General features: G+C 44.0%; 4 protein-coding genes across 5 annotated transcripts; 2 read left to right on the top strand and 2 right to left on the bottom strand.

Annotated features, from left to right (window-relative positions):
- The first annotated feature begins 147 nt into the window (after positions 1–147).
- Positions 148–4,213, top strand: psmd4a (proteasome 26S subunit ubiquitin receptor, non-ATPase 4a). The gene is made up of 10 exons (XM_080045036.1): positions 148–186; positions 738–878; positions 1,173–1,287; positions 1,391–1,477; positions 2,212–2,280; positions 2,432–2,647; positions 2,924–3,032; positions 3,147–3,278; positions 3,394–3,446; positions 3,676–4,213. Exons 1-10 carry the CDS (start codon positions 161–163, stop codon positions 3,844–3,846), a joined length of 1,119 nt encoding a protein of 372 aa, XP_079901162.1. The 5' UTR covers positions 148–160; the 3' UTR covers positions 3,847–4,213.
- Positions 4,214–4,439: 226 nt separating this feature from the next.
- Positions 4,440–13,583, top strand: znf687b (zinc finger protein 687b). Of its 2 annotated transcripts, none has more exons than XM_080044813.1 (10): positions 4,440–4,478; positions 5,218–7,575; positions 8,279–8,529; positions 8,613–8,797; positions 9,601–9,777; positions 9,902–10,064; positions 10,221–10,556; positions 10,795–10,895; positions 11,143–11,230; positions 11,607–13,583. In XM_080044813.1, exons 2-10 carry the CDS (start codon positions 5,232–5,234, stop codon positions 12,240–12,242), a joined length of 4,281 nt encoding a protein of 1,426 aa, XP_079900939.1. In that variant the 5' UTR covers positions 4,440–4,478; positions 5,218–5,231; the 3' UTR covers positions 12,243–13,583. The 2 variants fall into 2 exon arrangements, with proteins under 2 accessions (XP_079900939.1, XP_079900938.1); XM_080044812.1 differs by having other exon boundaries at positions 8,246–8,529.
- Positions 13,584–14,336: 753 nt separating this feature from the next.
- aqp10b (aquaporin 10b) lies at positions 14,337–18,027 on the bottom strand (the record flags this gene model as incomplete). The annotated part of the gene is made up of 6 exons (XM_080045836.1): positions 14,337–14,541; positions 15,249–15,466; positions 15,580–15,698; positions 16,146–16,283; positions 16,746–16,872; positions 17,728–18,027. The coding sequence occupies 6 exons, from the start codon at positions 18,025–18,027 to the stop codon at positions 14,337–14,339; spliced, it is 1,107 nt and encodes a 368-aa protein (XP_079901962.1).
- A 1,499-nt stretch (positions 18,028–19,526) lies between these two features.
- hax1 (HCLS1 associated protein X-1) lies at positions 19,527–21,756 on the bottom strand. The gene is made up of 7 exons (XM_080046008.1): positions 21,597–21,756; positions 21,018–21,265; positions 20,690–20,898; positions 20,506–20,569; positions 20,273–20,406; positions 19,980–20,100; positions 19,527–19,865 (listed from the first exon to the last, which is right to left on the bottom strand). Exons 1-7 carry the CDS (start codon positions 21,659–21,661, stop codon positions 19,792–19,794), a joined length of 915 nt encoding a protein of 304 aa, XP_079902134.1. The 5' UTR covers positions 21,662–21,756; the 3' UTR covers positions 19,527–19,791.
- Positions 21,757–23,694: the final 1,938 nt, after the last annotated feature.

The following is a 23,694-nucleotide window of genomic DNA, read 5'->3' as shown; positions in this document are numbered from 1 at the left end:
AAATAGATTTCCAATGGTATTCTGATTCTGTATTCTATTGTATTCGTCAGTACGTTGCACGTTCTAAAACCTGGCCAATCATATGTAGCCTTGTTCAGCTTCTGTCCAATAGTATGTGAGCTTGTAAGATTATGACAGAGAGCAACAAGAAGTTTCCAAAATGGGGCTGGAAAGTACTATGGTCTGGTAAGAACTCTACAAATGTGTATTATCGATAGTTGATGATTTGTTAGCGGTTCACACCAAGCCCGTAAATAATGACTCGTTTAGTTGGTTCATAGACCCGGTTAATGGGGTTAATAACTAACCGTTGACGACCAAGCAGCTAATAACCGGCTGAGTCATTGCAGCTAAAGTTAGCCCTGCATTTTCGGTCTTACTGCCGTATTTTTTTAACTGTTGCTTATATGACTACATTTGTGAATGTTTTTTATATCCAATTTATCTTTTTCTACTGAAATGATCCACTGACAACTGTTTATTTGATTGTTTACACAAGTGACACGTCAAAAGCTGCTAACGTTAGCACGCCGTGCTAATGCTGTTTTGGCTTTCATGGCAGACGTTTAACGGTTGTCCTGTTGAAGGAGACATACGTTTCCACAGGGAGCTAATGGCTGTAGAGGAATTGAGATGTCTTATTCATGTAACACTAACTTTAATGCCCTATATGGGAATGAAGTGTTAGATAAGTGACAAAACCGAGCCGAGATTAACAAATGTGTTCCTTCCTTTAGTGTGGACAACAGTGAATACATGAGAAATGGAGACTTTCTACCAACGAGGCTACAGGCTCAACAAGATGCTGTCAACATTGTGTGTCACTCCAAAACACGGAGCAATCCAGAGAACAACGTGGGCCTCATCACTATGGCAAAGTAAGCGTTTCTGTCTCTTAATTTCTTATTGTAAGCAGGGTTCCTACATATCCTTAAAAAGATATTGAATTAATTATTCTAAAAACGAGGCCTTTATTGGTAGTAAGAAGTGGGCTTCTATCAATAAATTTATCTGATTTTGCTATTTAAAATACTCAAAAATGGTTAGCATCTACATTTTTCTTATTTTTTATAATGAACTAATGCCTCACAATTAACCATAAACAGATCAGAGGGGCATGATCCGATATGGTCATGTTGGGACATTTAAGTGATATTCCTGTTTTCTTGCAGTAACTGTGAGGTCCTGACCACACTGACACCAGATTCTGGCCGCATCCTGTCCAAACTCCATGCTGTCCAGCCCATAGGAAACATCTGCTTCTGCACGGGCATTAGAGTGGCTCACGTGTGTAACCTTGATAATATGTTGCCAATGTATCTAAAGAGTTTTGTTCTCTGCAGCAGCATTTTTTAAAAGCCCTTTTTGTCATGTTATTTTTTCTGCATAGCTGGCCCTAAAACACAGACAAGGAAAGAACCACAAGATGAGGATCATTGCTTTTGTTGGGAGTCCTGTGGAGGATAACGAAAAAGACGTGAGTTTGAAGTCTTGTATCAGATTTGTGTTAATCCCGCAGTGAGGAAGGTTTTTTTTTCCTGACGATTATACATCAAAGGTAGCCTGGCATTCCCAGACCTGCCAGTAGGCACTGGAAAATAAAATTTGCTGCGCCTGTTGGTCTGGACACTCTCCGTTGAAGCTTTTTCAAGAAGACCAGAAATCCGGGCTCACGTTTCAATTGGTTCTATCTAATATGGGCGCGCCAGAGCCCTTTATATGGTACTCTGGGGAGGACGTAACCGGATGACGACAGTGATGTGCATGCGACGTCGAAGCCGTGATAGTAAACATCAAAGATGGCTGTGGATATGTTGTGTGAGTTTGAGACTGCTTTGGCCTCGACCCTTTACGATTTGGAAGACGGCACTCTAATCTTTCATTAGCAAGTAAGTGGAATGTTCTGTTTTGCCGACCGACAACGGCAAACATTTAATTTAACAGTTTAACAGCTGTTCGCTAAACAAACAGGGCTTACGTCACCTTGTGCATCGCTCTGATTGGTTGTAGTGCTATCCAACTGCGTGCAGTGGCATTTGAAATGCACGAGTAGGAGCCGCCCCTTGAGTTGGAAATTACTATTGATCGTGGCCAGACCCTCTATCGTTCAAGATATCAGGGTCTGGATTTCCAGGCTACATCAAAGGTTAAACAGTGGCAAATCAATGTCAATGTGTGTCTGTTCTTTTTCTTCACCTGCCGATTCTACAGCTCGTCAAGTTGGCAAAGCGCTTGAAGAAGGAGAAAGTGAATGTGGACATTATCAATTTTGGAGAAGAGGTGACAAATTATCTGTTCATCTTCATTATACTGCTATAAGGCACAGTACATCAAATGTATTGTACTATATTTTCTTGATTTCTGACACTTCTTCACACCCATACACTGTTTTCAATCGGCCTTTGCCATCTGTCTCCATGTGTTTCTTCAGGAGTTGAACACAGAGAAGCTGACTGGCTTTATAAATACTTTAAATGGGAAGGAGGGGACTGGCTCCCACTTGGTCACAGTCCCTCCAGGGCCGAGTCTGGCTGATGCGCTGCTTTCCTCTCCAATCCTGGCTGGTGAGGGAGGCTCTATGATGGGTCTTGGTGCCAGCGACTTTGAGTTTGGTGTGGATCCCAGTGCTGATCCGGAGCTAGCCTTGGTAAGCTTTATATAGATATGTGTCAAATGCCAGAGAGAAATTCATGTTTTTTCTTTTCATTAATTGCTAAATATGCAAAACAGTATTTTCCAAGTTGCCCCTGCCTGGAACATGTGAGGCTGCTGTGGATGTTAGAATCGTGTTTCGATCATCATTCTCAAATGCTGACTGGCTTTGTCAGCTTTTTATGTATTTAAAAATATATATATTTTAGAGTTAGAGGTGGCACACTTTATATTTATTTCTCACTGTGCTGTCTCTTGTGTGTTCCTATAGGCCCTGCGTGTTTCAATGGAGGAGCAGCGACAGAGGCAGGAGGAAGAGGCCCGCAGAGTCGCTGCTTCCTCTGCTGCTGAGGCAGGCGTGACCACACCCAGCGCTGATGGTAAATAGAGGATTGACAATAGATGCTTTATGAGACGGCGCTGTTTAGAATAATTGTTAGGATTGGACAGATTGATACTTATTCGTCCACTATTGGGTTTTGTTTTTCTCATAGAATCAGAGGAAGCCTTACTGAAGATGTCAGTATCTCAGCCTGAGAGCGCAGCAGCAGTGCTTCCCGACTTCAGCAGCATGACAGAGGAGGAGCAGATCGCCTACGCCATGCAGATGTCTCTTGCTGGAGGAGGTGAGTTTCACTTATCTCACACATGTATGATCTTGCTATCACTTCTGGTCACTCTTGTATTTGTTGGTATATCCGTTGAGAATAAAAGTTTTTTTCCCGCTTGTTCTGTGAACAGAGTACGGAGAGATGGACACAGGAGCCCCCATGGACACTGCAGAATCAGCCAAGGTGAGTCATCATAGGATGTTTGCAGTTGTTGAATAGGGCACAGTTGGCCCTTGTGTAATTAGTATTAATGTAGTATTCTCAGTAGTTGCAAAGACAAGGGTGAAGTTCATATTAACACATGCATGCATACACACAGGTGTTTACCTTACTATGAGGCACAGTAAAATCATGGATCTGTTGCTCTTAAATGGTGACCTAATTAACTGTATCCTATATTGTGATTGAACAGGAGGAAGATGACTATGATGTGATGCAGGACCCAGAGTTCCTTCAGAGCGTCTTGGAGAACCTTCCCGGTGTCGACCCGAACAACGAGGCCATCCGCAACGCCATGGGCTCCCTGGCCTCCCAGACAGGAAACAAGCCAGATGGCAAGAAGGATGAAGAGAAGAAGAAATGAGGAACCAAGAGACTTCACATATGACAAGGAAATAAAAAATGTGCAGACTTTCTCATATGAAAAGATTGCTAATTCTTCGTCTGACTGACCGTCTGACGTTTAATACTATTGTTTTCTGAAGGACACTTAAAACCACCAACACAATGACTCTTTAGTGTACAATCTGCCCAGAACATGAATACTATCATCTTAAAAATATAGAAGGAACATTTCTCATATTTCATATTTCTCTTTTCCCTCCAACATTTTCTCAACATATTACTGATGATTTACCGGATGAGATCAGAGGTTTGTGATGACAGGCTCTCAAACAGTTAGCACCATCCCTGTCATGTCTTTGTTTTTGTTTTGCAATAAAAGCTGTGTGCAAACATGTCGCCCTCTGGAGTTTGTGTTGCCCTCAGAACTGAATGTTGCTGACGTACCATGGCTCGGTATGCTTTTTATAAACAGACTGGTAAAGTCAGTGATTTATGTTTTGTTGCAACAAACATACGTGTCGTTTGCAGCATCCTCCTTGCATTTTTCCAGCGCTATCATCCCAGCCTGATAGGTTTTGTGGGGTCATGTGACGGGAAGCGCAGCATTTTCAGCTGAAAACGAGCTAGGATAGTCGGGAAACGCACATCCAGGTAAACAATCGAAATACATGATAAATGTAACGAAAATCCCCGTCCCGGCCACCATCTCCTGTGCCATCGTCGACACTACCGTCACCGGACTTTTACCGCTGTCATACTGTACCTCAGCAAAACCGCTCTGGTTGATTTTTAATGGCGAACGCTAACTCGTTAGCTCAATGACCCCTCTCTCTCTCTCTTGTCTGTCTGGGCTGGAGCTCAGCGGCCAGCTAGCCAACCTCAACCGGGGAAGGAATATTGTTAGCTCAGAATTACCGAGGTGGCTTTCTCGGTATAATTGTGTCCGTAATGGTCACTACTGCAAAGCTTTGCATGCACAGAACATATATTTATTATCGATGCAGTGATTCCCATTCATAGCGAATCGGTGCTGATACAAGAGGATGGGTTGGTTGCTTGCTTGCAGAAACGCCGTCGCTAGCTGGCTAACAGGCATCCCGCTAGTCCAGAGGCTAGCTGCACTGATGACAAGCTAACCTGCTGTAGCTTTGCCTATTTGTGTCCAACGAAGGTGTATTCAAGAAATGTTGTGCGCGGAATTAACCACGAAAATATAAACATTTTCAGCCACCGGTAACGATTTTTAATATTTTGCATGTTGAGATTTTTGCAGTAGGTATTTTGCTAGCAGTGCAGAGCTAAGGCTGATGGACAACAACACCATATTCATGCTGGCTTTTTCTGTTGCCTTCTGTGATCTTAACTATAATGAATTTAATCTTTTTGCTAGGAGTTGATCCCGGTATGGGGGACATGAAGACCCCAGATTTCGATGACCTGTTGGCAGCATTTGACATTCCTGACATAGACGCTAAAGAGGCCATCCAGTCTAACCCGGATGAGGCGGAGGGACCCCATGGAGCTGCAGGTGCACCCCTGGGGAAAACGGACAATGTGGTGGGCGTGGGGTCCTCCCTGAGACCTCCAAGCCCCTCAGACCCCCAGTCGGACACCCCAATCGTTAGTGTGATTGTAAAGAACAAAGTACGCCTCGAAACTGTTGATGGAGGTGAGGGTGACACGGACCAGGACCCTATCGATGTGATCGCGGGGGTCGATGTGGGTCCCAGACTGGGCGCGTGTGCCCCTGGAATAGCTGAATCCGAGGCCCTCAACCACAACGGTTTTGGGGCGTCTGGCGTCTCCTCCACTCCCCTTCCCCTCAGCCAGACCCAGTCTAACGGAGCGCCATGGTCTTTGAACACGCCCAGAGTTTCTTCAGAAGCAGCGGGTGCGGGCGCGGTCAAGTCTCACAAGCAGGGCGGGAACATTTTCAACAGACTGAAACCGCTGGTGGCACAGGGGTCTGGAGACCCAGTGGGCCGGGCCAGGAAGATGCAGCTACTGCAGCAGCAGCACCAACAACAGCAGGACACGGGCCAAGAGAGGGCGGACGGTGTCAAAGCATCTCTACCGTCGTCCTCCTCTCTGTCGGCCGGCTCACCTCCACTGGGTGCAGGGGGGGGCTCCATCGGTCTGGCCTCACCTTTCTTTCCGCCTTCCAAGCCTCTGCTTCCCACTCCCCCATCCGCCCTGTCGTCACACCCACTGCACTCGTCTCAGCCTTTTAACGGAGCACCCAAAGGTGGGCCCGCTGGCTTTCAGCACCAGCAGATGGAGGAGGACGATTCAGACCCTGATTTGGGGAGTCCGCTGGTGATCCAGGAGAGCCCGGACTCCCCGACTTGCCCTCAGCTGAGCCGACGTTACAAGTCTGACTCTGTCTCCTCCACCCAGCCTACGTCGTCCTCTGCGTCTCACCCCAAACCGGGCGACACTCCTTCAGGGGCGTCTCTCACCTCGTCCACACCCCAGTCGGGCTCTGCGCAGAGTCCCCAGCTGGAAGACAGGCATCCAGAACACGTCATAGAGGAGAGGGACTCCCCGGAGAGTCCTGAACCGGAGATGCCAAAATCAACGGCTCAAGTTGCTGCTGCTAAAAGGTGCTCCAGCCCGGCGGTGGCCTCCACTCCGCCTCCTCCTGAGCTACGAGAGCCCAAAGAGGAGGAGGAAGAGATGGAGGTGGGGAACGGGAAAGGGGTGGAGAAGGTCAATGACGGAAAAGCCGACAAGGCAGAAAACGTCAGAACAAGTGAGGAGAAGATGGAGGTGGACGATGGAAAGCCTAAACCCCTGTCGACTGACGGAGGAGAAACGGGCGTCGCCAAACCTTCTGCTTCTGGCGCTCCATCCAGACCTCTCAAAGTCAGAATAAAAACAATTAAAACCTCCACAGGTGGAATCACCAGGACTGTCACAAGAGTGGCACCTAAAGGTGGCGCCGCAGGGAAAGGTTTGGACCCTAAAGCTCAAGCAGGGGAACGTAAAGTGTTGGGTAACAAGGCCCAAAAACTTGAAGCATCCCCCGGTCACATGACGACGACTTCCCAGAAAGTAAGTGCTCTCAACGCTCTGCCTGTGTCTACGCTGGCGGCCAGCAGTGTCATGCTAGCCGCCGCCACAAAGGTCCAGAATAAAATGGCTGCATCTGACAAGGCCAAGGTCTCGGCCACTGCCGTGAGCATCACTAAATCTGCTGCGCTGCCTGCGACTCCCACCGTGGCCTCCTCGCCCAAGTTCTCAGTAGCTGCTGGTGGGATCAGTGTACGTTCAGCCACTACTAAGACGGCCAACGGAGGCAGCAGCAGCCTCCAACAAAACAAACCTGCCTCCATCGTCAACAGCACAGGCGCAGTCATCTCCCGCAGTCAGTCCAGCTTGGTGGAGGCTTTTAACAAAATCTTGAACAGTAAGAACCTGCTGCCGAGCTACAAGCCCGACCTCTCGGCGCCTCCTCCGCCAGAGTGGGGCCTCCCGCTCCCGGCCACCGGGTACCGCTGCCTGGAGTGTGGAGACGCTTTTGCCCTGGAGCGCAGCCTGGCACGACACTACGACCGCCGGTCCCTCCGCATCGAGGTGACCTGCAACCACTGCGCCAAGAGGCTGGCCTTCTTCAATAAGTGCAGCCTACTGCTGCATGCAAGAGAGCACAAGGAGCGCGGGCTGGTCATGCAGTGCTCACACCTGGTCATGAGGCCTGTGACTGTGGAGCAGATGATTGGGCAACAGGACATAACACCCATTGGTGGTAAGAAGGGCTGCAGCTGATGATTATTGTCTTCATTGTTTGTTTTTAGGATTATTCAAATTGAGACAAATGCTCCTCTCAATATCCCATTGTGACAATCAGTGTGGCTTCTTCAAAGTGTCTATTGTCTAAACCGCAACAATGTTTAATTTTCAATTATATAAAGCTGAGTAAAACATAAGATTAGCTCATTTTGAGGTGTAGTCAAGGGAGGACATTTGGCTTTTTTTTTATCGGCAGATGACAAATGATTGATAATTCCTTTTTGACATTACATTATCAACTAATGAAGCAACTGACTATGCGTTGCAGCCTTATACTGTACAAGTTGTGCACAAAGAGTCAACATTCTACCTTGTGGTTTACATACAACTAGTTCTGCAGTCGGCACTTATGTTCTCAATTCAGATGCAACATCTTGGATTTGCTTGTTTGGGCTGACCAGCAATCTACAAACCTAATTATTTTGTGGGATTTTTGGATAAAAATTATAACTTTTAAATAATTTCCAGTTAATCCTTGGATTGTCTCTGCTCTACATTCTAAGTTTTTTTTCTATGAGTGAATATAGTCAGAAAAAAACCAAACATGCGTGCGTGATTCATTCGTGATTCATCTCCATTGACCACCTCCCATCTGTGTCTTCCGATTCCACCCTTTGGCTGACCAGGCCTGATCTCCTCTTCGTCCTCCTCTCCTCCAGTCTCCTCTCCTTCCACGGCGACCGGGGGCTCCACCGTCTCTGCCAGCTCCAGCCCAATGAAAGACTCTTCTGCTCAGCCCCGACAGGTCCGCCGCGCACCTCAGGGCCCCCAAGCTCTCATGCCCCTGCCCTGCAAGAAGGCCGAGGGGCTGCAGTACAACAACTTCAAATGTCCAGAGTGCCAAACCCAATTCTCCGGCAAGACCGAGTTGGTCACCCACTTCCAGCAGATCAGAGCGGCCCCTAACTCAGTGAGTCTTCAGTTCGGTGCCCCTGATAACTATTGAATGAAATGCTGGTGGTTTACTGATCGTTCTCTCTCCTTCTTTTTCAGACGTGTACGCAATGCTCGCCTCCCATGATGCTGCCTAACTCGTGTGCGGTGTCGGCCCACCAGAGGGTCCACAAACACAAAGCGCCTCACGTCTGTCCCGAGTGCGGAGGCATCGCCCGGCAGGCCAGCTTCCAGACCCACCTGGAGGAGGCCTGCCTGCACTTTGCCAGACGCATTGGATACAGGTGTGGAGACGTGTCCCAAAACTGTTATTAAGAGCTGTTGTCATGTAACACGAGTGCTAACATTTTGCTTTAATACCGAGCTGATGATGTGTAGTCCTTGATTTGATACTGAAACAAGAGAGAGAATATTTATTAGAAAAGGGCCACTATTTGTTAACAGTAACATTTGAATTCTAGTAACACTAACTTGAATGCTTAAATTACGTTTACCTGCTTAAAAAAAATGTAAAGATATTTTTGGGGCATTTTTATGCTTTATTGATAGTGCAGAGAGACAGAGGTGAAATGGGGCAGAGAGGGGAGTGACGGGCAGAGAGGGGAGTGACATGCAGAGAACGACCACGGGCGGGATTCGAACCCGGGTCTGCTGCTGGGCCTGGCCCGGGAGGGGGACGCCTTACCAACTGAGCTAAAGGCGCCCCCAAAAAATCCCCATTTCAATAGATTTTGCTTATGCTCAACATACCAATCATCATTGCTTAATATTGTCATTTTAAAAAAACACAGCAAGATCTCTTTATAATATTCAACTTCTTTCTTTGGTTAAATCTGATATTTTTGCTCTTTTCGTGCTACAGAAGTAACACTTTTGTGTGAAATGGCGTGGTGAAATTTGACAATTGCTTTTATTGGGTTTAAAAGTGCAAATACACACAAATGTGTGCCCAACATCCTGTCATTTAATATGTTGTCTGTAGTGGAAATGTTAAGGTATACACATCCGAGACAGATTTAAAATGTGTTCATATCTTTCGGTTTGGAGTGATATTAAAATCAAACTGTGTATTGTGATGTTTACCAAGGTGCTCGAGTTGCCAGGTCGTGTTCGGAGGGTTGAACTCCATCAAGTCCCACATTCAGACGGCTCACTGCGAGGTCTTCCACAAGTGCCCCAGCTGCCCCATGGCCTTCAAGTCTTCCCCTAGCGCCCAGAGCCACATCAGCACCCAGCACCCCACGCTCACTGGAGGACAGGCCAAGTAAGTGTCCTACCAAAAAATATGTGTGTGGCGTTTTCCACCCCATGTGTAGAGAAATGTCTTCAAAGAGATGTTTAGACATTTTAAAGAAATTATTAAAAAATAAATTCTCCTCCTTTTTCAGAATGATCTACAAGTGTGTGATGTGTGACACCGTTTTTACTCAAAAGCCCTTGCTGTACATGCACTTTGACACTCATTTAGCCAAGCAAAAAGTGCATGTGTTCAAGTGTCCTGACTGCACCAAACTCTACGCCCAGAAAGGTTCCATGATGGAGCACATTAAGGTTTGTTTACTGATAAGTAAATATTCAGACATGCAGGAACTCGCCTTTTGCCTTTTATGTTTTGCCCATTCGTTGGTTTCGTTGGTAAATGGATTCATTTGGAGATGCTCTGTAGCCCTATTCTGTTTGCTCACACTTTACCTACGTTCCTCTCAGACCGCTCACCGAGGACCGTCAGCCAAACAGACAGAGTCTCCGTCCGATGCCTCGAACGTGGCCTCGGCCCCGGCCAACTCGTCTGGTCCCGCCGGCCCAAAATCCAAAACCTCCACAAAACCCGACAACTCTGACGGAGAGGACTGGGGGCGGGATCAAGAGGAGGATGAGGAAGAGGAGGAGGATGAAGATGATGACGAGGACTATGAGGCTCCGACCGCAGCGGGCGGCAGCGCGCAACCCGCCGCCCAGACCGAGTGGACCTGCCCCCAGTGTCAGACCACCTTCACCGACAACGAAGACTATCTGAGCCACGTGAAGATGGAGCACGGCAAGGTGTGGCACACTAAGCCTCTTATCTTTTGTTTGAATCTGATTGTATTGAATCCAGTTTGAAAGGGCACCGAGGTTTGAACTGTTCATCTGCTTTTAATTTTGTGGATGGAAAATGACCTGTAATTGTAAAGCATAAAAATAAAACCCCTCGTAGGCAAGGCTGTTTGTTAATTTCCTGTCCGTACTGTAGCACCCTTTGAGTGAGACTTTATCTCTTTTTTATCTTATCTCTTTGAAGTTCCCCTGTCGTATATGTGGAGGCACGTTCAGCACGTCATCCAGCCTCAGACGTCACGAGCGAGTCATTCACGAAGGAAACAAGAGAGTCTTCCATTGCCAGTGAGTCACATAGGCTTTCACTAAATACATGTTTCAGACGCAAACCCACAGCTATGATTTCAAATGTTTAAAAAATTGGTATCATGTCGGCTGATAAGTAAAAAATAAATTATTATTGTTAATCAATCAGGTTTTTAAAACTTTCTGTATCGATTGTTAGTAGGGCTGTATAAATTTGTATTAGAGATTTTATAATCTGACATATTCTCAGTGGTGAAGGGACTTGCGTGACCATTTCTTTTAACAGATATTGTACAGAAGGCAAACGCACCTTTGGCAGTCGGTTCCTCCTGGACAAACATATTCGGCTCCATCACAGAACCACAGACGGACAGGTGAGTGCAGAGCTCGCTTAGTTTCTGGACACAATGTTTCATGTCCAAATTGTAATTTAAAGTTGAAAAATTAGATTTACATAAAAAAGCTTGATTTAGGATGTTCCATTAATATACAGTACACTATTGTCTCAATGCAATGCACAAACGAAATGAAAAGAAATGCAAATAAATAGGTTTTCCGCACTCATATTGCATAATTTACTTATGATACGAAACAGTAAAGACTGTTAAAAAGCTTTCCTATATTGTCTTGTAGTAATGGAAGACAGGACAGCATTGATCAAGATTTACATTTCCCATGTATTTTTTGATTTCCTCATCTTTTAGTACTACACATGTTTAGTCTCTGTCTCCCTTTGTCCTGTGTCCTCAGGGTGCCCCCATGACCAGGAAGCGTGCTGCCACGGGGGGAGACGGTCCGGGCAGCTCCTCGGAACAAGACGGGGAGGGAGGTGGAGCAGCTGGAGGCCGGGCGGCGGGCGGAGGAGGAGGAGAAGAGGAGGAGAACCCCCTGGAGGACGGGGAGGAGGGGAGTGTCCCGGCCAAGAGGACCAGGGGCTCGGCCGCCTCCACCTCATCGTCTGCGCCCAACGAGCCGGAGGAAGAAGACAATGTGTTCCGCTGCGTGCCGTGCGGCTTCTCCACGGAGGACGGCGCCGAGTTCCAGCGCCACATCCCTGGTCACCGTGCCGACACCGCCTCCTTTCAGTGCCTGCAGTGCGGCGTGTGCTTTGCGTCGGCCGGCTCGCTCAGCAGACACCGCTTCATCGCTCACCGCGTGCGGGACACCCAGAGCGACGCCGACCGAGGAGGCCCCCCACGCGCCCGCAGCGGCTCCCCCAACGACGGCTCTTCACCCGCCGGCTCCCCGCTGGAGCAAGGAGAGGACGGAGACCTGGGCTGCAAGGTCTGCGGCCGGCGTTTTGACAAGGCCTCGGACCTCAACACGCACTTCAGGACCCACGGCATGGCCTTCCTCACCGCACACAAGACAGACAAGCCCCAGTAGAGTAGAGGGGAGGGGGCTGGGGTTCTCCGAGACGAGGAGCCAAGGGTCTCTATAGGAGGATAAAGGCTGTAGTAGGATATGAATGTTGATCCTGAGATGAAACAGCGCTGCTTCCTGTGCAGTTTCTTCTTTTATTATTATCTTTGGGCCACCATTAACAGTTTTACTCTTATCTATGGCACCTCTTCTGTGCAATTGTAATTGCATGTTTGATCATGTTACTGCTGGTCACATAACTGAACACACACCCGTGATGGACTCTTGGGTGGAAAAGCTCTCGACCACCTTCAAAGTAAAGCATTTATATATCAGCCATACTGTGTCTAATACATCTTGTCCTTCCATGTCAGTCACTCTAACTCTGCACTGACTGTAGCCACCTGCTTGTTTTTTTTTTACCATTTAAGACATTTAAATACACAAGTGTCCCCCCTTTACTCTTGACAGCTTTATTGCCCATATTTTTGCACTTCACGTTGTTCATGTTGTTCCACTTGTCCGTTTTCCATCTTCAGATTAGTTTTTTTAAACATCTCCAGAGGCTGGAGACACTGGCCTCACTCCAAAATCTCAAGCATCTTTCACGCATGAAAGGGAGTGTTTGGAGAATTTTGATTTTTATCTTGCTATAATATTTATTTATACGAAAAACACATCATTATTACTGCTGTTGGTTAATGTGCCAGTCGCTGCGTCAAATCCCGCCATAAACGGTGCGATTTGATCCGAGACGCGAGACGAGAATCTCCGAAGGCAATTCTGTAGGAGATAAGGTTACTGGGAGGCCTGTGACCTATGTAGTGTGAAAAAGTATGTGATGTTGTTAATCGTTAAGCTAGAAGAAGAGAGGTCAGGCTTCCTGCCAGTAGTATATGTGTATGAGTTTTGCCATGTAAATACATATAATTACACTAAAATAAAGCGTTCTGGTTTTAGTAACTTGCTATGATAATGTGAATACGTATAGTACTTGTACTGTCCCCTTTTTTCCCCAAAACAATTTGAAGTTTAAAAGAAAAAAATTATCCCCCTCCCACCCCCAAGAGGTAGCTATACATTGTAATTACAAAGGAGAGTGCGGGGATTGTGTTGTCTTAATGTATACGAATACAAATGTTTATCTGAGACTTTTTTTATCTACAGAATCAGTGCTTGCTGTCCTCACGTTTCTTTTGTATGTTTCAAAAACAGCCTTTGCAGTCACATGATGGAGGCATATGAGTGGATTATTTTTATTTTTTTGTTCGTTTGTATCTTTTATATGTCATATCATATTTATATAGCTCAATAGTGGAAATTTCATGTAATTTCTTTTTCCATGGTTGTGGTCTGCTTGCTGAAATGCCATACACTTTTGTGCTGTTTCGAAAATAAATGTGTAAAAAGAGACTTGATCGACTCTTGGAGTGGGCTTCATCTGCGGAGTTTGACAGGTCGCATTCGGAGCAGTCTTTGCAGCTTATTTTGTATACAAACGGAACTGTTTTCGGTTCTGTTCATATTGCATTCACCAAGAATACATATCGTTTATTAACAGGATGATGTCCACAGCCATGCCATTGGCCTGCTAGGAATGGCTAATTACCAGAAAAAAACAATTTATCTAAAGTTGATGGTAATATTATTAGTTCTGTTCACTCCAAACTACTAATGTCAACCTCATTGTGTTGCTAGAGGGGCCACAGAAGCCAGTAGGATTAATTCCCTGGGGGAAATAAATGTCTGTACAATAGTTTATGCCGATGCGTGCATCTTATAAATGGTGAGATAGTTTACTGGATCAGATGAAATCTTTGACCTGCTGGTGGTGCTGCAAGTAAAGTCCAGTAAAGTCAGTTGGATTCATGCTCTGGAGACCATGAATATCAATATATAGCAATCCATCTAATAATTGTTGACCAAAGTGGCGGAGACTAGTTTCTGTCATGCTTTCATGTGTAATTGTCAGAACCAATTTACTTCAGTAAATCAGTTATTTTACAAAATGTACAAACTATACAATTACAAAAGACAGCTTCAGTGGGTATCACAACATAAATAGTATTTACGTCTAACGTGGCGACAGTTTCCTCTTTAAAACGCCTTCATTTGTATTCACTCAGTGGGTTTTTCAGAGCCCGCCTCTATCCCCTCCAGCTCCTGCCCCGTCTTGCCCTCGGTGGCCTCCAGGCACAAGGTCTTGAGCTCGGACGGACTTGATGGATGGTGGACTTCAATCATCAACTCGTAGATCAGTGTTCCTAGCAGCCCCCCAACACAGGGCGCCACTATGGGCACCCACCACCAACCACCTCCAGCCCTGCAGAGACAGTACAGTCACTTACAATCAGACGCTAGTGTGTGGCATCAAAAGCATAAATGACATGGTTTTAAAGCAATTGCCTGGGGTCCTAAGTTATAAAATGCCTCAATAGCGTATTTTATTTATTTTACTTTTTACTAATTTGTGTTTCTTCTAATCCATATGCTAAAACTACATGAGAAATATAATATATGTTTTCTGCTGCCCAAGTTGTTTATGGTCGCTTGTCTTCCATCTTGAGTTTGAGTATGAATTTCAATTTAACTTACTGTGTTTAGTGTTTGTAATATGTCCATTGGAAAGCAAAAAAATATTTTTAAGACAGGTTACATTACATTACATGTCATTTAGCAGAAGCTTTTATCCAAAGCAACTTACAACTGGAGCACACATCCATACACCGCTAGCAGCAGCTCCTACAGAGGGTGTAAGCTAACTATCGGGAGCAATTTAGAGTTAAGCGTCTTGCCCAGGGACACTTGGACATGTGGCGGGGGGACGGGGGGTCGAACCACCGACCCTGCAGTTGAGGGTCGACCACCCTACCCACTGAGCTACAGTCCCCCACAGGTCTTTCCTAGATACAGTATATAGCGTTCGAAAAATGTAGAGAGAACAAAAGATGTGAGGGGCCCCTGTCCTGTGTTTGCCTTAGGCCCCAAAATAACTAAATCTGCACCTTGATAAAAGCGAAAACTACTAACTTGAAAACATCTTCTCCCCAGCCGGCGATGTACGTGAACAACCGAGGTCCGAAATCCCTGGCTGGGTTGAGGGCGTAGCCACTGTTGCAGCCCATGGAGATGCCGATCACCAGCACTACTGCTCCCACCAGTACAGGCTGGAGACCATCAGGGAGGGAGCTGTTCCTCTGGTCCCCCAGGGCCAGCAAACACAGCAGCAGGGCGGCTGTGCCTATCACCTGGAGAACAGGGGAATCATTACCTGTATGTAGACAGCACCTTTTACAATAATGCACCCTGATGTGAGTGACAAGCATTTGAATTATCAAAAAAGGGAGTGAAAGTATCTGACCTGGTCCACGACCCCTCCCCACACACTGAGGTAGTCGGCTGGATATGTGGAGAAGATGCCTGCTGTGGCAGTCGGACCTGTCACTGTCAGCTTCCCTCCGCTGTACATCCGGATGGCATCTGCAATAATCGCATCATACATGCACCATTATCACACTTTCATTATGAGGTAAATGAAAAATGAACATTCAAAATATTATACTGCTGATATTTCTCATAAGCTGTAGACTGGTGGCTAAACAGATGCCAGTTAAACTACACTGGTGCCCCTGAGCAAGGTACCGAACCCCTAAAGGTTCAGGTCACTGCCCATATCTCCCTATGATACATTTCATTACATACAGGTCCTGTGAGTAAAAGTATAACAACTTTTTAGTTTCTTATTGTTATCAAATTTAATTTAAAGCGATTTGAGCGATGAATCCATGCACTCTTAATTTTGGTCTTTATGAGATTTGTTGACAATAACAAAATCCTTTAACATTAACTATACAAACTGTATTTTATTACTACGTAGTATTCTATTTGGCAGAATTCTGATTGCACAGATCATTGTGATAAAGTCACCGTAGTACTGCAGGCCAACGGTGGATGCAGCAAGAAAGGCTCCAAGCACTTGGAAGAAGACGTAGAAAGGCAGCTTCATCCAGGGATGTCTGCCCAAAACACACATGCTCAGCGATACAGCCGGGTTCAGATGAGCACCTTTATGGGTGAGAATAATTGACAGTTCAGGTTTTAAATGGAACATTTCAAGATTCAAACATATATTTTTTTGTCACTTGAGAATAATTTTTCTTAAACTCTTTTCATACACATAATCTAGCGTCAAAAGGTGCACAATTAATAAAGATGAAACGATGATGTTGTGTAGCTGTGCACAATTTAGGGACTGCAGCAAAATTATAAATTATAAAGTCTTCCTTTGCAACCTAGTTAATAGTTCAATAAATAGCTATATCAAAAAAAGTAGAAAGTAATTGTGTCCATACAAGTTTTTTCTTCAAATGAATAAATCGGTAGTGACACATTAGAAATTATTTTAAAACGAGAGTACCGACTAGTCCACTCATTTAGTTTTGGCAATTTATCAGACTTTACACAGCTCCATCTGGAAACATAAAGTTTAGGCCCCTCTACTCAAAACATTTTCATACAGTCCCTCACCTGAGACTCCACGAGACACAAAGACGCCAAATGTCACTCCCAGCGCGAAACCCAGATTGATTGACAGGTACTGCCCCTTCTTCTCTTCATTTGTGGTCACCTGGGCAACAGAGCCGCATCCAAACAGCTGCAATGACATAAAATGAGGAGAGGACTATGATTACCTGTACAAATCAGTATTGAGTAATAGAATGAAAAAAACCCAGACTAAGAAACAAGTTTCCTTTGCAATGGATTAAAAACAATACAGAATTCCAGATGTGCTAAAACTTCCTATCGACACAAAGATTAGGCGATTTCTGGCACAACCTTGCTTTGGCTTAATCTCCTTTTTTATGATCTTAAATACTGAGGAACCAGCTTTATGATATGTGTTGTAAATGTTGATTGCCCTGACAGACAAGATAAACACAAAACCACACAAACACAGACAGCACTGGGGAGCAAACATTGCTGCTCGTTCCAAATCACTGATGAGCAACACACGCAACCCTCACCCTCCGTCTTTATCCTACAACCCCCCCATCAGCTCGCCCATCCTCCCCCCCCCCCACTCTCTCTTTTTCCATTCCCCTTTCAGTCTGTCTTTCTGTCTGTCAGGCCAAAGTCCTAAGTTATCCATTGTGTGGATCATCTAGCTGTTTTCAAAACAAGAGCGTATTCGTGTGATTTCAAGTTCAAGTGGAAATTTAGATGAACTTGTACAGAAAGGAATGAACTGATTAAAGTATTTCACAGCTTATTCTATAAAATACAAAAGGCTGCATCTACTGTACTTTGCTTTAGCCTCTGCAGGTTCTAGTTGAGGCATTTTAAATATTCAATCACATTTGGTATTGGAATATCCTTTACAGGGTCAATCATTTGCATTAGAAACAGACAAACATAACTTCTCTCTACGTAAAAATGGCTTACATGGCATTTAACAAATGCTCACTATCTTAGGTTTATATATGTTAAGATCCATGCAAAAAATGCTCACAATCATGATGTATACTCCCAGGCATTCGGCCATGCACTCCCTGACCAGTTGGCTTCTGATCTGACATTTCCTCAGCAGCCTCTCCATCCCAAAGGGTTCCTCCACACTGTCCAGCGTCCACAGGTGAGATTTCAGAGCTGGGCTGCTGTCATCAGACGAAGCAGTGTCTGCCTTGCCAAGCAGAGTTTGCCCTTTCATACTGGAGCTGTACGCTACGTCACACACTTTATTACATGGCTGAGGTGGTGGTGCTGGTGTGTGCGCGCGCAGGAGAGGAGAGTACTTCACATTGTAGGACATCCTTACACATGAAATCACAGCAAAACACAAGAGTGGACTGCACAGAGGCAGCCTGACACTGCAGCGCTTCCTTCCCTGGGTACTTGGTGTTGTTGTGGTCTCAGCTGTTTGGAATTGGCTCTGATTGTTCCTCTCCATTGGTTGGTTGTCACACTTTTTCTTCTCGTAAAAGATTTTTTTTTTACCTGTTTACCAACCCTGTGTAAACCATTTGAAACTATTTGCACCAACTTGTTTTCTTGTGCCATATTGCACCTGAAGATTTTTTTACATGAAAAAATTAGTAGAGATGGAAGACTTTTTGGCTGGCATCATGTTCCCATACTGTGATAAGGGTCATTACTCCTTTAACAATCGTGAGAGAGATACATAACAGTTTATTACGGTAGATTATGGTTTTATGTGTCATATGATGCATCACATTTGTTGGACTTTTCAGAGGAGGTAATCACTGCAAATTTAATTCAGTTCAGGTATGGCAGTCCGAACAAAAAAGACAGGGGAAAAATTGGATTGATTGGATACTCCACAAGAAGTAATTGAAGACTTTTTGTCCTTCAAAGTCCAAATACACAGGAACACAAAATGTAGAAGCTGGGAGATGACACCAGATTAAAGGCCAAGAACAGTTCTCTCTGATGTCAAAAAGAAAAAGTCTCAGCTACTGTTATCTCCACTCCCCACATTAGGGAAGAGCATTGAGACCTTGAACACAATGTGCACATTGAAGTCTAGTTGAACAGGAATTAGGGCAGAGTAGAAGAAGGTGCAGGAGTAGGAGTAGGCAAAGAAGAAAAAATAGTAGCTGTAGAAGAATTAGCTAAAAAAAGATATTGGAGGTGAGAATATGTGGATTGCAGTAATTCAACCTCATATTCTTTATACTCTTTGGTTTCAGTTATCTGAACCCCAAGCTGTTTCACCTGATTTTAACATCTTAAATTAAACTAAACAAAACAAAAACATTAATGAACTGATGTTACTTTGAATTATACAAGCTACAGGGGGAGGAAAGTCACTAACATCCTAAACAGATTATGCTGTTCAATAAATGTGAATTGTAACACACATGGTTGTGATAAAAGTAGTTTTAGGCTAGAAATTAAATGAGTACACAAAAAATAGTATGAATAATATATGAATTAAACCTTTAGTGGTTTACCTTTGTTTGACTATTTGAGTTGATGAACAAAATAAACCCTATAAAATTGAAATGCAAAACCAGGACCTGTAATTCATGCACAAAACAGTGTTCAGAATCAGTTATTTATCATCCGTATGCAAGTGATGTTAAAGTGACAGGATGTTATTTCTGCTCGAGAGCAGACACTCAAGAGTCACTAAGTAGGCATAGTTTGCTAACATTAGCCAACTAAAGCTGAAGGTCATTACAGACACAAGTGGGAAAAAACTCTTTTTTTTAAATCACTAATTAATTTAACCTTTACATTTTAAGATTGCGGTTAAAAAAAAGAGGAAAATAATAACTTAAATAAATTAAGAACCTTTATTTGACATATCACACACTCATCCATCCATTACAGGACACAATTTAAAAAATGAAATACCGAATTGGAATCGGTTGGAAAAAGCCTGGGGATCCTAATCCCACAACATTTATTTTAAGTGATTGTTTAAATATAGATTATATCCTACAAATATACAAAATCACAGCTTTAGGGGAAATATGTATAGGCTGAAATGTTGCCAGGGAACAAAAGCTATACGGTCAACCGGTCCACACAATATGCCTCACTTTACATGTTATTTAAACCCTCCGAATAATTTAGATAATAACGAGTCATCGTCACGCATGTCCGAGAATGGGCGATGACCACCTGAAAAAAAAGGAAAAAAAGAATGTGTTAGAACTAGATCAAGCTTCTTAACAAAATACTCTTTTTTTTATGTCAGATGAAAGTTTATAAAACAGCCACTATGTGTAGGCTGACCTGGTATAGCAGGTCCAGTTTGATGGTCTGGACTCTCCAGGCTACAGGGACCTCCAGAGCGGGTCACTGTGGTCTCTTCCTTTCCTTGGCTGTCTCTAACTGTTCGCCTCTCCTCTACAGTCTGACAGACAGCAAATCAGAGCAATATGTTTTCACATAGAAGGTAGGATTGCAAACAGTTGAACATGTGAAGTGTTTGTTTGTGCACTGGCAGCTTCAATTGTTCATGAAATAAAAAGGAAAATCTGCCATAGACGTGTATTATTAATACATGCTTAAACTGTTTCTCTTACCCCATCAGGTTTCACCACCTTGGTGACGGTGACAGACTGAAAGAAAGATCGGCTCCTGGGTTGGTTTGGTGCCTGGCCAGAAGGTGGCGTCAGAATCTGTTCAAGACCTCCAGAGGACACAGCAGAGTCCAGATCTGCAGAGGAACAGGAAAAGGGGAAATCAGTTGAACAGGATTTTTTTTTAAATCATATAATTAATTTATTTGACTGAAGCATTAAAATGATCCCCGTACCTCCATCTTCTCTGCGCTCGTCCTCTGGAGCTTTCTGTGGCCCCCTTCTCCAAATGTCATTAAACTGTTTGGAAACCATAAAAAAGTTGATTCGTAACAGACAGAAACCAGTAAAACTTAATGTTGAAACTAAAACAAAGTCTTAATCGAAGAAAATTGAATTATGAGCAAGCTTTTTATTCACCTTTGAAAAAGGGGTCCAGCCATGAAGCCCCTGGGACTCATAAGAAGGGTGGCCATCATTTTTGGGCTCTCTAGACGGCCCTGCCTGCGGTCCTCTTGGGAGAATGTCAGAGGATTTGAGCATAAAGTCTCTTAGCGGGTTCCCACTGGACCCTCCTCCACCCCTTGGCTCTCCGTCCTGAGGAGGTGGCAGCATTGTACCGGGAGCTCCTACAACGTAAGGGGAGACACAACACTGAATCAAACAACTGATATATTGCAATAGGCCGAGATGAAAAAGGCCCTAAAATGGAGTGGCAGATTTCTGGTGTGTAGCTCAGTTTTCATACCGAAGTGTCCTGACTCTGACTGTCCATCCCAGCGCCCCAGCTGGGAGAATATCTCCTCCATCTCCCTGAGGACCTGGCCGAACACTGGAGGCTCCTGGAGCCTCATCCCGTCGGGCCCAAAGCTGAAGCCAAACCTCCAGTCACTGTCAAAGGGGTCCTGCTGGTCCCCCCTTAACCCATCAGAGTAGAATCCATCTTCTTCCTCATCGTCATCGTCATCATGAGTCATTGCATCGAAGAAGGGGTCCCTGACAAATTACAATAAATCAACTGGGTGAGGCATTTTATTATTATAAACTATCAAATATTTATTTGGGTTTGCAAGCGTTGACTAACAGTACGCCTACGTTGATAGACCGTTGAAGTGCTTTATCTTTTTAATTCCGAGGTCACTCTTAGTCTATATATAACAGTATGCCAGCTGGGGGAACCCCTGTGGCCATCCCGGCAGAGCAGCACTAATCTCGTAACTCAAAGCTGTTAAATAACCTAATTTACACAACGTGCAGATCACAAAGTTAGGGAAATACTGTTAGCTTAGCTGAGGGACAGCTGTGCCTGACTTAAACATAAACTTACCTTTCGCCACGGTAATAGCCTCCGGGAACCCCAAAGATTCCTCGAAATAAGTCAAAAACACTCATTTAGTGAGAGCTTTTGGAGAAAACTAAATCATAACTTAAAACAAAATAGAGCAACAGCACTCGCGCACTGGAGAAAATGAAAGTATTGGGTTGTCAACAGTGTCGTAAAGTGTTCCAGACATTCCAGAACGACGTAACCAGTCGTAATGCTGCGTTACCGTAAGTAACAGGGGAGGAAAAGCGCAGCAGAAAAAACAGCAGCCACACGACACACACATGTTATATCAGCTATGATTTAAAGTTTGAAACGCCCTTTACAATAGAAAAGGCTTCGTTATATATTTTAATGAACAGTCTTTGGAATAAATGAGGTTTACAAATACATAGACTATTTTACATATACAACATAGGCCTATACACATACACATTTTAAGTCATTGAACCATATATTACTTAAATTATGCTGTAGCAAAACACTAATTAAACCTGCAGTGTGTAGAATTTTGGGTTTTATTTCCTAGCAGATTTTGTAGAAAGTAATTATAATATCCATAAGTAGGCTACATTTAATTTAGTGCATAATAGCTGAAATTTCTTTTTTGAATTATTATTTTTCCCCTTAGAAAGGGTCTCATTATATATGTCCATATTTCTGCATATCTTGGACCAAGGCATATCTTGCCGCCATCTTGAAAGTGTCATAGTTGGGATGTCATCAGATGCATCGTTTAAAATTTAGAATTGTTCTTGTCCTTGAAGGCCACTGTAGCTTCTGTTATTATTCGAAAGGGTTTGGGTTACCCAGGGAGTGTTGCATTCTAGAACTTTCTTGATGATGTCATATTACACACTGCACCTTTAAGCCGATAGAACTAAACAATTATAACTTGCTTTACTATTTCTAAATAGTGTAGAATTGACATTATAGACTGTTTGCAACTTATTCTGAATTAAAGGATGTCAAAACCATAGATATTAAAGAGTTACATTTGTCTTTGAACCACTTTGTCCTTGGAAGTGTTTATATTAGTCGTTGGAAGTTAAAGCGGACTGCTGTCTTCCTAGCAACGGCGTTCCATCTGTGAGAAATAAAAAACCAAACACGCGTTGTGACGCCAGTCAGTTACCTGGGTAACAGGAATTTACAGACGCTACTGTTCAGTAGAGACATATTTTCCAGTGGTATTGTACGGAAGGTGCACTGTCAAATCTGGTTAATTAGGCATTGTTGAGTTTATAAAACAGGCGTTCGGACGAGTCCTTTTTCGACGAAAAGACCTGATCCGTTTCTCTGACATTCTGCCAGAGTTTCAATTCACGCAAAGTGCAGAGAAGCTGTTCAGTAGGGGTGAAATAAATAACTCAGCCTTTAATTAGAAGTGATACATTATCAGTAAAAGTCCATATTCAGAAAGTTTTAATCCTTTTAAATGTTGTCTTTCAAAAGCACATTTTCTTTAAGACATTGAGCAACAAAACATGTCAGAGGGAAAATGTGCTATGTTGTAGGGCGTGCTAATGCATAAAACGGGAATACTTCGATAGGCCTACATACAGGGTTGTGCCCAACACTTGGTGGCACAAACTTCTTGTTTGTCAATTCATTGCTCCGGCAATATCAAGCATCAGTGAATTATGGTTTCAAGCAGTCAGCTGAATTAAACCGGCAGTGTGTAGAATTTGGAGTTTTATTTCCTAGCAGATTTTGAAGAAAGTAATTATAATATCCATAAGTACATTTAAGTTAGAGCATAATAGCTGAAAAAAAAAGTTTGAACTTTTTTTCCCTCTTAGGAAGGGTCTCATATATGTCCATATTTCTGCATATTTTGGACCAAGGCCTAGTGCCGCCATCTTGAAAGTGTCATAGTTGGAATGTCATCAGGTGCATTGTTTAAAATTTAGAATTGTTCTTGTCCTTGAAGGCCACTGTAGCTTCTGTTATTATTCGAAAGGGTTGGGGTTACCCAGGGAGTGTTGCATTCTAGAACTTTGTAGAACTTTCTTGATGTCATATTACACACTGCACCTTTAAGGCCAGCCTTTAGCAACACACAAACACTGGGCATCACTGTCAAAACGTTGGAAGGAGA

This window comes from Ammodytes marinus, assembly GCF_949987685.1.
Source record: "Ammodytes marinus genome assembly, chromosome: 17".
In the NCBI taxonomy this organism is placed as follows: domain Eukaryota; kingdom Metazoa; phylum Chordata; class Actinopteri; order Uranoscopiformes; family Ammodytidae; genus Ammodytes; species Ammodytes marinus.
Note: the sequence above shows the minus strand (reverse complement) of the source record. Positions and strands in the feature narration are given on the sequence as shown.